Source organism: Mastigoproctus giganteus, chromosome 8 (assembly GCF_048544385.1).
Source record: "Mastigoproctus giganteus isolate SK-2022 chromosome 8, ASM4854438v1, whole genome shotgun sequence".
Lineage (NCBI taxonomy): Eukaryota > Metazoa > Arthropoda > Arachnida > Uropygi > Thelyphonidae > Mastigoproctus > Mastigoproctus giganteus.
This window is the reverse complement of record NC_143582.1, coordinates 199,569,393-199,582,978: the sequence shown is the minus strand read 5'-3', so window position 1 is coordinate 199,582,978 and position 13,586 is coordinate 199,569,393. Positions and strand designations below refer to the sequence as shown.

At 36.7% G+C, this 13,586-nt stretch overlaps 1 protein-coding gene across 3 annotated transcripts in view; it reads right to left on the bottom strand.

Moving 5' to 3' along the window:
• Positions 1-13,586, bottom strand: part of LOC150082168 (uncharacterized) — a 149,200-nt gene that overhangs the window by 55,788 nt on the left and 79,826 nt on the right. For all 3 annotated transcript variants that reach the window (XM_090379150.1, XM_090379151.1, XM_090379152.1), the window contains exons 4-7: positions 10,360-10,485; positions 7,141-7,212; positions 5,278-5,386; positions 362-513 (exon numbers count right to left, since the gene is read on the bottom strand). In XM_090379150.1, the coding sequence (XP_090235276.1) occupies positions 362-513; positions 5,278-5,386; positions 7,141-7,212; positions 10,360-10,485 (459 nt within the window). The remainder of the gene's footprint in view (positions 1-361; positions 514-5,277; positions 5,387-7,140; positions 7,213-10,359; positions 10,486-13,586) is intronic.

Below are 13,586 nucleotides of genomic sequence, written 5' to 3'. Positions count from 1 at the left end.
GTTTTGCTCTACAAACTAACTCCAAAAATTACAAAACAACTCTTTGCTGTCCAACCACAAAACTCAAAAGACACTTTGAGGTTAGAACTCTTATTCGTTTCTCTATAAAAACAGCTCCTTCACGTGAAAACAAACTTTGCATTAGGGACCGCAATGCTGTTTGGAGTAGCCACTACCTGAAGCTTCCAAAGGAAATGTGAATTCTGATTGGACCGCTAAGATGTCAAGGTTTTTACCCTTAAAGAGTTTCCGTATGTTTTTCAAAGAATAGACTGATACCATTACTTTCGTATCAGCAAAGTGATAAACAAAACTTACATCCATACCTACTTCCCGAAGGAAGAGAGAAGAGTTTACGTACCTTCAGGGCTTCCAGGTTATTCTTTTCCACAGCTCGATGGAGTGCAGTACATCCGTCCTTAGTTCGGAAGTCCACATGAGCCCCACCATTCACGAGAGCCATGATAACTTTGGCAGGATGCCTTAGGGTGGCTGTCAGCGTCAGTGGTGTTTCTGGAAGACAGAATAAAATATATCAGAAGGAGGGGGGGGGACAGTTCCTTTGAATTCTGAGCTTAAGTTAACTTGACTAAATCATACAGAAACGAATCCGAGGGCAAGGGTATTCATAGATCATTTTCAAGTAATTTACGAAGATTGGCTAAAACAAGCGAAAAACTCAATGAACTTAAAAACGTGTAGACAGTTGACGTTATTTTATTATTATACTTGTAGACGGTTAGAAAGGAATGATGCACCTTCTGGCAAACATATCGATTTTTGTTGTTTCTGTCTCTCTGTATCTGGTCGAGCGGAAGTAGGCCAGACCAGATAAGTGGAAATGGTAGGAAGACGCACTAACAAAGAAATCAAGTTATCTGTTCACCGAATTAGTGTACACAGAGCTTGTCCAGAAATTTACGTTTAGAGCAGAGTAAGAAGGGTTGAGTTAATACTGATAATACATCACAACTTTACTTTAGGTCAAACTACACGACAGAGTTAAAGTCTCAATTCTGTCATTGCAATCTAAATATAATCTATACTCACTGACCAAAAAAATTTTGAACCTTTTGAGATTAGCATCAATAGATAATTATACATACGGTGTGCAAAATTTTCAAATGGTTTGATCAAAAGTTCTTTGGTATCAGATAAATACTGTCTGCTTTTCTGGGGAATACGTGTGATCTTTCTGATTTTCAGAAAGGTTCTGTAAAAAAAATGGAAAGATTCAGCTGGAGCTGTGCCGCTAAGACTGGACTGTGGAACAGTGCAAAAAGATCGTGTGGTGTGATGAGTCTTGATCCACTCTTCTTTGCACCAATGGGAGGGTGGATGAACCTCACGCATCCACATTCTTTCTTGTTCACCGCTCAAGCGGCTAGATGGATACGTTCTGTTGGTATAGACTAGATCCACTCATACCGTTAGAAGGTCGTATTACCTCCAATGAAATATCTTCTCGTCGTAAAGACCAACTTCACCCTGCAGTGCTTCAGTTTTACCAAGCTTGTGATGGTTTCTTCTAAAAAGAAAACGCAACTGTTCACCGCGCAAAAAGTCGTAATTAAATGGTTAGAGGAATGTTCCAAAGATTTCAAACCTGGCCACCAGTTTTTTCACATCTGAATCCAATTAAGATTGTATGGGATACTTTGAAAAGGGTAGTTGAACATCGTAGTTCTTTGCTGACCACAATACAGAAGCTGACAGATATTCTTACGGAAGAATGTTTAAATCTGCAGCTACACTCCCTCAGGTTCCTAATGGAATACATGCCACAGCGTGTATGGGCTGTAATTCGACTTATTTGTGAAAAACAAATGGTAAGTATCTTTTGGAGTCCAAATTTCAGTCAACAAGGACTGAAATTTGAACTCCAAGATCCTTTATTGGATCAGTGGCCGCCTGAAAGATAGCAGACAGAGAGTAGTCATAAATGAACATTTCAAAGAATGGATACTGAGACTCCGGTTGCGAACATCCTATTTTAATAAAAAGTGCGGTATGTGAGTATCTTATCTTGTTGGTGATGTTAATGGGGCCATAATTAGAATGGGAAGATTCCCTAGATTCCCTAGACTAAGAAGCGCTAAGGTCTCCCCAATCCACAAAACAAGTGCGAAAAACATGATGAGCAAATACAGACCAATAAGTTTGACCACAGCGGTTGGAAAGATCATGGAGTTTGTGGTTAAGGATCATCTCTATAAAAATGGAACCTTGATGACAGCACGCGAAGGAGAAGACTTGCTGACATGTCGAGTTAATTATTATGAAGAAATCATAAAACAGTTGGATTCAAGGAACAACTTTGACATTATTTACGATTTGACTTCAGTAAGACTTCTGATACAGTTTCTTCCCGAAAGGCTGTTGTATAAACTGGAGCAAATTGGGATAATTGATAAGCTCCTTCATTGGATCAAGGGCTGCATAAAAGATAAGAGACAGAGTGTAGTTATAAATGGACACTCCGGGTGGACGAGTGTAGTAAGTGGAGTCCCTCAGGGATCAAAGTTGGGACCACTTCTGCATCTTACAAGTATTTTTTTTAATGACATTGACGAAGGAGAACAGAGGCAGTTGTCGAAATTTAGCGATGATTTAAAGGAAAGAAGGGTGATTAACGACCAGAAACCGACCGTTCCAAAATGATTTAGATCGGTTGTACAAATGGTCTGAAAAATGGCAATTAAGGTGTAATGCTTCTAAATATAAGGTTTTGCACGTTTTGGGAATAGAAATCCAGGAACAAAGGAGCTGAGTTGTAAGTGGTTCAGGACGAAACTTACTTAAGGGTTATGATTCAGTCAGACATGAAATTTTTCCCGCAGTGTAAATAGGCTAGAAAGGCATATGCTGTCCTATATGTGACCTTCACAAGTAGATAAAATGATGTCATTGTTCCTTTATATAAGACGATGAGACCTCATTTAGAATACTGTGTTCAAGTTTGGAGACCACAATTAAAGAGGCATAGTTCCCAAAAAGGGTTCAAAGAGGAGCAGCCAGATTGGCGAGGGGTGCTGATCAATGCACATAAAAAGAACGGCTTAGTAGGTGCGGATTGCAAAGCTTGGCTACCAAACATATTAGAGTTGGACCTGATTGAAGTATATAAGGTCCTGAAGGAGATCAGTACAATGGACAAGGGGATATATTTTTAATGGTCGAAGGGTTAAGAACTTAGAGTCAAAATTAACGTTAAATTATCCCAAAAGAAAGAAAATGGCCAATTTGTTTAATAAGTCTGTTTTTTATATATACAAAAAACAGGCACTTATAAAACACTGTTTTTTATATATGTAAAAATACAGGATTTCTTTAAAACATGTTGGTACTCCAAAATAAATATTCATCCCATTTTGCGTATGGTTATCTAAAGAAGTATTGTATTCGTATATATATATATAAATTGAAAAGCTGTAATACAGTACACAACCCTAGTGTCATTGTCAAGGGTCAGCTATCAAAATTGAAAGATGGCAATATGTAGGCCTCTGTTTCTGAAATAAACAGTATGCAAGTAAGATTCCGATCAAAACATTTCAGTGTGATCCCTGTTCAGCATCAAATTGGGTGAACATACCAGGCTAATATACTTGATAATAAACGTACCAAGGGTTGGTAAAATCAATTAAAGAAGACGCATAAGTTCAGACTTAAACAATTTCTTTCACTTATTCTGCAAAAGTGCTTTCTTATGGAAAAAAAAACACGTTTCTATCCAGAATGATGTTACAATAATTACATTTATTGTAACATTATTCTCTTTAAATAGTCACACATCAAGTTTGAAAAAAAATGAGAGCGATATTTTCGATTCTGTTGTTCTTTGATTTATTTTCGTATATGCTCATCTACCTGTGATGGTAGATGACGTCATAATTAATATGGCGTCGGTGTATCATGCTTGTAAATTGTGTGTATTCCTAGGTCTGTTTGTCTATCACGAAATGAGAATTAAAAAAAAAACAATTTCTGTTGTTTCTGGTCTGCTACAGAAACTGAACTATGCATCACTCCTATGCATCAAGTGATGCATAGGAGTGAGGCTTCTGCATTTTTATCTCAGTTTCTTTATGATGGATATGTTTGAATGGGGGGTGGAGGAAAATGGGTGAATATCTAAGAGGTTACTACAGGCGCAGGCTCTTCTGCAGAAATTTTGACAGTATATAGGATATGGAATGCTTTCTACGCGAAGAGAGGTTTTGTTCACTGGAGAGAAATACATCGATGAATTTTTATCCAATGGATTTCAACATCTTTCTCTGTCTTACTTTCGAAGGCCTTTCTTTTTCTGAGGGGGGGGGATGCAAACTTCGGAGTGGTTTTGCATGAATGGCGCAGAAAAGATATACATCTTTCTTCTTACAGAATTTTGATAGATGACCAAATTTTCCTGACATTTGTATGGTCGAATAGATTGAGGGGATATACTTGGGCAACTGAAGACGGAGTCAGTAGAAACTTATTTTAACCTTCCAAAGAAAAGTGCGATTGCTAAATCTTAAAATTAGCAGAAGAGAGAGAGAGAAGTAAGCATTCAATCAATTTACTCATGATTTTAACAGAAAATCTTATTTTTTTAACACTAGAACTCGTCTTTTTTTCTTGTTTTAAGTGCAAAGTATAAGTATTTTCTTTATTTATTTCAATTTAGAGGAGCTAGTGCCACGCTTTTCGCTCCCATAAATACGAGATTCCTCTCAGAAAACTGACCACAGAATATACCCACACCTCATAGTCTTAGTTGCCTTGTCACCCACACTTAACTGGAAATACCTATTACATTTTAACTCTGATTAAAACAGGAAGGACTAAGTAGGTCTACATCATAAAATATTTGAGAGAATATGAGCATTAGGCATGTACAAGTAGGATAGCGCCTCAATGTGTACATAGTACCTACATAAGTGCATCAATCTCTTGTGTAAGTTTATATTGAAAACTATTATGGGATTACTAGGCTTCTGTAACTGGTTTTATTTATTTTATGTAATATTAATCCCTATTATCATTTTTAGGCACATACGTAAAACGCCTATTATCTTCGCCATGTCCGTCTGTCCATCCGCATGCAATAACTCACTCCTAATGGATGGATTTTCATATATTTGGGGTCGTTTAGAAATATTTGTAGCACTATTCCAAATTTAATTAAAATCAGATCAATAGAGATCCGGGAATTAATATTATTATTTTTTTTCCCATCCAATATCACATGGAAAAAATAAATAGATACAGTAGGAGACATCAAAAACTTACCACCCGTTTCAGAACAATGGAAGTTAGGATCTAGTCCTCTTGTGCACATCTTTGTGATCTTCTCCACGTGCCCGTTATTCACGTGATCTAATAATCGACGCAGGTTCGCCTAGAGAGAATAAATCATTAATTTTTTCTCCTTCAATAATATTTATCACAACTGCAAACATATAGGAGAACAAAATAACAATGTAGTAACTTAGATACAGAGTATTTTATTATCTTTTTGTTCACCAAAAACACTATTCAAAGTTTATCCAGAAAACCAGAATACAGTATTTTTCTCGAAAGGAGATAAAGGTCATGGAACTCTTAAAATCAGCAGACTGTACTCCTATCTGGCGAAGGAGCATGAACGGTTACGTGAAGTGCCTTTATATGTTTTACTTTTTATGATACTGAAAGCAGAGGTTAGATAAACAGTTTAAATTTATTTCGACACCCCTAAATCTGTCTTAGAGAAATTCCACAGCCACACTTGCAGCTTACCGGAAGCAGATGGAAAAACATTATTCCAAAAATACAGAGCGTGACTATTTTTATTCAAATTCAGTGTAGTTAGAATGAATTATAGCCAGAGTCGAACAACACAAGATACACGTGTTTAAAATCCAGATTTTATAATTCCCTCATCATTTCAGAAAAATAAACAGAAGCTGTCAGAAAAAAAAAAAAAAATCACCTAAATTTCACCATTTTAAAAATCACCAAAATTTCACCATTTTAAAAATCACCCAAATTTCACCATTTTAAAAATCACCTAAAAATTTAAAAATCACCTATTTCAATGGTATACTTTTTCTGCTAAGGTATACTTACTTTTCTTCATCAAATTTCTCGATTAAATTAAGTTTAAAACTCACAGTGCGTTTATAAATTCATAAAAAAATTTTTACGATTTTTAAAATTGCATTTCATTTTTAAAAAGTTCAAGTAGAAATTTTAATACGCGAGAATTTACTTCTAACCATAAACGAGTGCTAAATTCATTAGTTATTATCAAAAAAATTAGCATTTTATCTTGTTAAATATTTCGATTATCTATTTTGTAAATCCTGTACATGAGAGGTGTGATCAAAAAGTTCGGAGACTCAACTAATATTTGGGAAATGGAGCTCCGATTGTTTGGATAAAACAATTTGTAAGCTCCAACGCTTGTGGAACTTTGGAATTGCTAATAGTTCCTGCGTCGTCTTCTGAATAATCCAAATCTCATAATAAAATTGATTGATATGCCCAATAAGAAAAACCAGTTTCATTAGTCACTTTGGAGTCAGTTAGACTTGATCGCTCCTGATCAGATCACGAACATGAGCGATTGAATGAATGGTTTTTGAAGATGAGGGGAAATCAGAGGGTGGATCATCTTCGAGGATGAAGCAGTCGTATTTAATCTTCACGAACCAAAGTTTCAAAGAGATTGTTATTGTTGTTGGGTTTTAGGAGCACCAGCAGCCGTTCTGAAGTCGATTTTCTGTTTTCTGGACAAAAAACCCGAGTTTCCGGGAGAAAGAAACACGCTGCCCTCACCTGAGACCGACTAACTCGGCCACGTTGTCAAAAAGGCCCATAAAAATTCCTCCCTTCATTGATGGGACTCGAACTCAGGTCTTTTCCATCCGGGTGGGGAGGACTGAGACTCTATCAACTTTTGGGTTTTTCGTCCAGCAAACAGGAAATCAAACACAGAACACACGCAATTTACAGACAATAAACATGGAGCAACATGGCCTTGGTTGCTGACGATCCTAAAATCCAACTACAACAACCTAATTAACTGAAGACCCTATAATTAAATTAAATTAGTTGAGATGGCGAGTTTAATGAAAGCAGATGGGAAGCACATATTTAATAAACACTTACCCTGGTGTGCAACTGTTTGAGCTGTTTCTCTTCTACATTCATCACCTTGTAGATGCGTCTTTTGTACCTTAGCTAAAAAAATCGTAATGAAAATAAAATAAAATCACCTTTGCTGGTTGGTAGCAAGCACGTTTAATTTCAAATATATTACAGCAATAATTGAGGAAAATTGTACTAAAAAGGATGGTGAATAAGTTGTTTGAAAACGTCTTATCTCCTACGCAGACGACATAAAATTGGTCATTACTTCTGAAGATTCAACCCCAACAAAGTTTGAACACGAAATCTACCCAGACAGATCTGCTAATATGATTCGCTAAAAAGAAGAGAGACATCCAGTGTACATTAATGGATCATATATTCGAACAGTTAATAATCATCAAGATTTGTGGATAATGTGGGACACTAACCTCTCCTTTATTTTCCACTTTGAGGAGATGGACACTAAGTGATGGACACCAGTGAGCTTTTCGAATGAATAAAATGAGATTTTTATTTGGCTTTTTAAATGAATAAAAACAAGATCGCTGTTAGTGTGAGTCGTGACACCCGGTTGGATACTATTGACAACCATGGGTGGCCAGGAAAATCTGGTGGCTTCGGAACAACGTCAGAAGGGGAGGATCGACAGATCAATTAAGTAGGGACAGGAAATAGATCTGTCACAATCTATCAGCCAGATTTCCAAGATTGTAAAGCCATTCTTTGCATTCCATCTGAAATCAACAGGATACAATGGTATCCTGTTGATTTTAGATGGAATGCAAAGAATGGCTTTACAATCAAAGAACTTGCAGAACAGCAATTAAGGAACTAGTAGTAGATATTCAAGAAGTTGAAGCTGTTCGTGCAAGGAAAGGTTTCTCAAACAGGAAGGTGGAATACAATGTGCTATTATCAGCAAAACTATGGATAGGATTTCTGGTCAATGGAAAAAGATCATTAATGCACAACAGGAAAAGAGAGGGAGAACGAACTAAACCTTGGGGAATACCATCATTAGTGCAGAAGTTAGAAGACAGAGAGACATCTACCATCACCCTCAGTGAGCGATCAGAGGAAAACTGGATAACCAATTACAAAAAACACTTGGCAACCATAAGATGGAAACGTCTTTAGAAGATCTTTATGCCAAACACGATCAAAAGCCTTTGAAATGTCAAGAGCAATTTCTTGAGTTTCACCAAAACTTTTCCAGTGAATTTGCTCATAGATGGTTAACATATGGCAGAATATCACCAGTAGAGCAACACTGATGGAATCCATACTGGCGATCATTGATCACATGGAAGTTTTCTAGATAGTTTATGAGTTGGCGGTTAATTGAGTTCTCCATTACTTTAGAAAGAGTAGAAGTAATTGTAATGGGACGATAATTGGATGGGAGGGACTTGTCACCCTTTTTAGGAACTGGCTGGATATGAGCAAATTTCCAAGCAGAAGGAAAACACCTTTGAAATAAGAAAGTGAAAAAAAGGCGACACAGAACAGGAGTAAGTTTAGGAGCACAGGTTTTGAGAACATGTGGAGAAATACCATCAGGAGCTGGAGCGTTCTTAGATTGATAAAAATCCGCCTGACATCCTATTGATGGAGGACCATAGGATGGATTGTATGGAGCGTACTGGGAATGGTAGGAGGTGCTTTACCAAGATCATTAAGCAAGTGTAAAGCAAGTCTCGTTAGAACACATGATCTTTTTCCACTGTTCCACATTCCAGTTTTGGAGTTGAAGGCAAAGAATTGCCTTCAACTCCATTCTGTCGCAATTGCAAAAGGTTTCTAATTTTTTGGCAAGTGAGTGCATAATATGCAGCAATACTGAACTAAATAAAAATAAATTATAATGATTTTTGGGATGGGGGAAGGCAAAAAGTCTGTAACTCAACTTAATCTGATTATGCTAATTAACTGTTTAATCTGAAATAGTTATAGTTAAGTAAACTAAATGCAATTTAACCTATATTAAGAAAAAAGAGAAAGGTGTTTAAATAAATTTTTATTTAGAGTCCAAAAAAGACAATAAAATTGAAAAATAAATGAAATAAATCAAATTAAATTTAATTTTTCATTATTTTTAAGTAAAAATTGTGATATTAGTTAAGAGACAGTGATGCTATGTTTAAAATTTTTACAACAACAACGAATCATGAACAATAGTGAAATCTCTGGATGACGTCATAGAATCATCTTGAATAGACAATATGGTTCCTGAATATGAAGCGTTCCTGATCAGCCCCAAATTAAATATTCTCTTATTTTTTATTTTTAAAAATTAATATATGCTTTTTTAAAGACAGTTTTATATCCACAGCAACAACCGCAAATTAAAAAAAAATGTTAATATATCATTTTATAAATAAACAGCGATATACTTCTCCATCTGAATCAGTGCTTTTTATTTTAAAGTAAGTAGTGTAATACCCAGGCAACTCGTGATGGAGTTCCTCCAAAATATGTTTCATGTATTTGTATGAAATTTAGTTTTTTCTCACAAAACTAAGGCTATTGATGAAATTTGTAGAAAAATTTCAAATAGACAAATTTCCAGAGTAAATAGATAATTTCCTTTTTTTCCTTTGCTGCATAACGTCAGTAAATTGAGTGTCCGAGGGAGAACAACCTTCTAATTAGTGGTAATTAATTAATTTCATACCAAAACATTTTCGATCAATTCAAATGCCTCATTAAATATTTGAAGGATGACTTCGGATTTTTTTTTTTTTGAGAGAGGATATATATTGATTTAAATTAAATAAGATGCAATTTTATAGTTAAATGCTTAGTCTATAATTAATTATTCATTGCCTCATCCAAATTCTCGTGTTCCTAAGCGATAGAAAAGCGACCAGTTCATTAGTGAGGGCATCCATGCATATGCAAATGTGGAGTATTTTTTTGAGGGAAGCCAATATTATTGCAGCTCCCTTATAGCCCGATTAAGTAACCCAGAAGGAAAGAAGAAAATAGTAAAAGATTATGTACTTTGAAAGCCAATGATATGATATCATTTCTGTTTATAATCTGACACGACTACAGAGGAGTTCGATCATTTTGACAAACATAAAACCATTACCGTATTTAGCAAGCACAAGAGCTTGAACCATGGTCAATCCAAACACGTGTGCTACTGCGATATGTTTCTTGTCTGGTGTGGTGCTTATATTTAGTTTTACCAGCGTTATGTAATACGTAAAAATAAGCTAAACTCTTACTTACTTCTAAATATCCTGAGGGATCGGAAAAAGGGTAGTCTGCTAAGGGACGTTCTTCATCTAAAAACTTTCCTGCTTTTCCATTCACAGGTGGGCAGAAGAGGCCATAATTAAAGCCTTCTTTCAGCTCCTATTGAACATAAAAATAATTAGTAAAAACCTATTTGATTTTATCAAAATTTTCAAAATAACTTTGGATGTGAAGACCTTAATGAGTATACAATATTTATAGGTACATCAAAATCCAGTGGAGTCTTAGATGAAATATCCGCGCTGCACGAAGAAGAAAAACCCCTCCCCAGTGTTCCAAGACCCCAACTCTCGGTCCCAAAACAACTCATAAGGCAGAGAGGGACTCCTAATATTATGCAATCGTATTCACAAAATGTATTCAGTAATTGGGCACGCATTAGACGAAGAACACGGTAACTACTTATAATTATCTAACATTACAACTAATAGGAATTCTATGCAAAAACTTTATTGAACAATTATATGTTTGCTTAGCTCGAGACAACCGTAATTTTCTTTAACTCGTCTCTAAAGTGAGTCTGAATGAACACTGTCGGTGCATAATACCAAATTCTAATGCGGAACCTCTCCCATGTTGCGGGGAAACTGCTATCACAAGTTCAGTAACCTCGTAATTGAGGTGGTCTACGCACCTAGACTGCGATGAGGACCAAAGCCTGCACAGATGAATGCCTTCAGAAAAAAAGACAAAATGGGCTGGTAGGAATGTCAGGAGAAAAAAAAAAAGTAGTGAAAACATCCAACAGTCTGCTGTAGATTTGAATGTTAATGATCCCACGAAGGAGGTTTCCTGTTCAAGCATTCACACTATCGTTATTCAGAGAGAGAAACTATATAAGAATCTCTAAGATAAGCACTATAATTTGATGTCATTTCTTAGCTTGACCAACTAGCTTTGAAATAAACGAAGTGGTAGATTTATGCCGAATCATATCATGAGTCTCTGGTTTCTTTCGGTCATAGTAGCATTGAAGAACATCACTGGAAGAACTATCTTCACACCACCCTTCTAGCATCAAGGACAATTAAGAAATTGTTAAGACAAGCCTAATCGGGAATTCATCTATTCGCTACGTGGGGTTCTTATCTACTGAGGAAGTCACTGGATTAAAGCAATCAAAATCATCAGTCGCTTGCTAATGACATTGACTACTGTATCATTGAGGAACGTGACAAGTACGAAATATAAGAATGCGAGATCTAATAGTAAACATACACTGCACTACCATTAATATGCGGACGCCTGCGTATTTATAAATAACATTTATTTACAGGAAAACTAATAAAGTATGGTGAAACCTTTAGCCTTCATAACAGCCTCTAGTCTCCGTGGGACACTCTCTATTAGTTTTTTGTAAATGTCTTCCGATATTTTCGGCCTTCAAATTGGCAACCAGTTCAGCTCTGTTTTTTTGGGCAGTCTCTCCTCGTACGCACCTACGATCCATTTCGTCCCAGTGGTTCTCTATAGGACTGAGGTCAGGACTATGGGATGGCTGGTACGACCTTTTAATGCTCATGTCCTCAAACCAATCCATCACAACTCAAGCAGTATGGCATGGAGCGTGGTCCTGTTGATAGAGATATGGGCCTTCCCCGAAGTGCTGCTACAACATAGGTATCGCATTATTGTCCAGAAATTCTTGACAGACCTCAACATTCATGGCTGTGTACGAAACAACCAATGGTCCCAGACCAAACCAAGAAAAATAGCCCAAGACCATCATGCATCAAACTTACAGTCAAGCAGGTCCCTTTCTCCGACCATCTACCACACCCAGGCATGACAATTTAGACTGATAAACCGTGTGCCGTGACTCGTCACCCCAAAACACAACTTTCCATTGGTTTACTGTCCAAGAACGGCCGACTTTACACCAAGCTAGAAGTGGTAACCCATATCAGTGCTGTTGATATGCGTTTCCGCGAGTCCCAATCGTCTCATGAGGGATGTATGTGCTGCCACAAAGTCAATCTGCGTTCAAAGCGGACGATTATTTGCAGGATTCTCCTCTCGCGCTCTGTTCGAAGATTTTCTTGGTGATTTAGTGATGGTTTCAGCACCAGTCCGCTTCCATTTGCATCACCAATTACAGACCTAGGTATCGTCAGTGCCGTTGAAATGTCCAGTAGAAACCGATTATGTGGCACCCAATTATTATTCCGTGCTGGAACCTGTTAACTCCTTTGATCATGGCATCTTGAATTCATAATCTTACTACTGTCTCTTGGAAGGCCTACGAGCCTATTTATAGGTGTCTTAAATTTGTGCTCGCGTAGGATGTGACCAACTATCAACGCATGGATGTCCAGATAAAGCAGTATATTTTAAGATAGGCAGTAGCAGAAGGAAGGGAGTGTTACCAAAGTCCAAGACGATTCTGTTGAATTGTCTGGATTTTCATCGAGCGAATCAAGGTAATGAGACGCCTGCATATGGAGTCCGTAAATTGGGTTTGCCTGTTTAGTGGGATGAAAACCCATTTTCGAAAAGGGAACCTTACAAATGTCACTCTATAACAGTGGCGAATGTAGGAGGGAATGATTGGGGTAAACTCCCATCCCCTAAGCCTGAGTAAATTGGAAATATTGGTGTTAAACTTCGAGATAAATGAAGCTAAATTAGAGATTATTTTTCGATTACGTATACCCTGATGGTTATATGCCCCCTCCCACCCCCACAGAGCATTAGGCTGATAATAATGGCAAGAGAGAAAGATTCCAGTGATTAAACCAGACCGAAGGCTTATCTATCCTGGAACTACGGGCCATATGTTGACTTCATTTCTAAAAAAAAAAAAAAAAATTGGAGATCCCGAGAAAAATAATTGCTTTACAGGCATTGCAATTTTCCTTTCCGTCAGACAAAAAAAAATCTTCACTGTCGAAGAACATTTCTTGAGTAAAATGATCGAGTCTGTGTTCAAAAATCTTCCGAGATTATCACTTGATTGGAGTCTCCTAATACTGCATTACTGAGCAGAATTTTTGTTAAAAAGACAGGAAAAATTGGAACCCACTTTAAAATCGATAGTTTTGTGTTTAGTGTTGGCAGTAGAAGGTCCACACAATAGTTTTAAATTTCAATAACCTTCTTCAGAGTAACTTATTTATTAATTTAATAAATCCTCGCCATGTGATATTTTGGTGAATACTATTACTATTCGATGGACTAGTAATTGGTTGTAAAAAACCTCC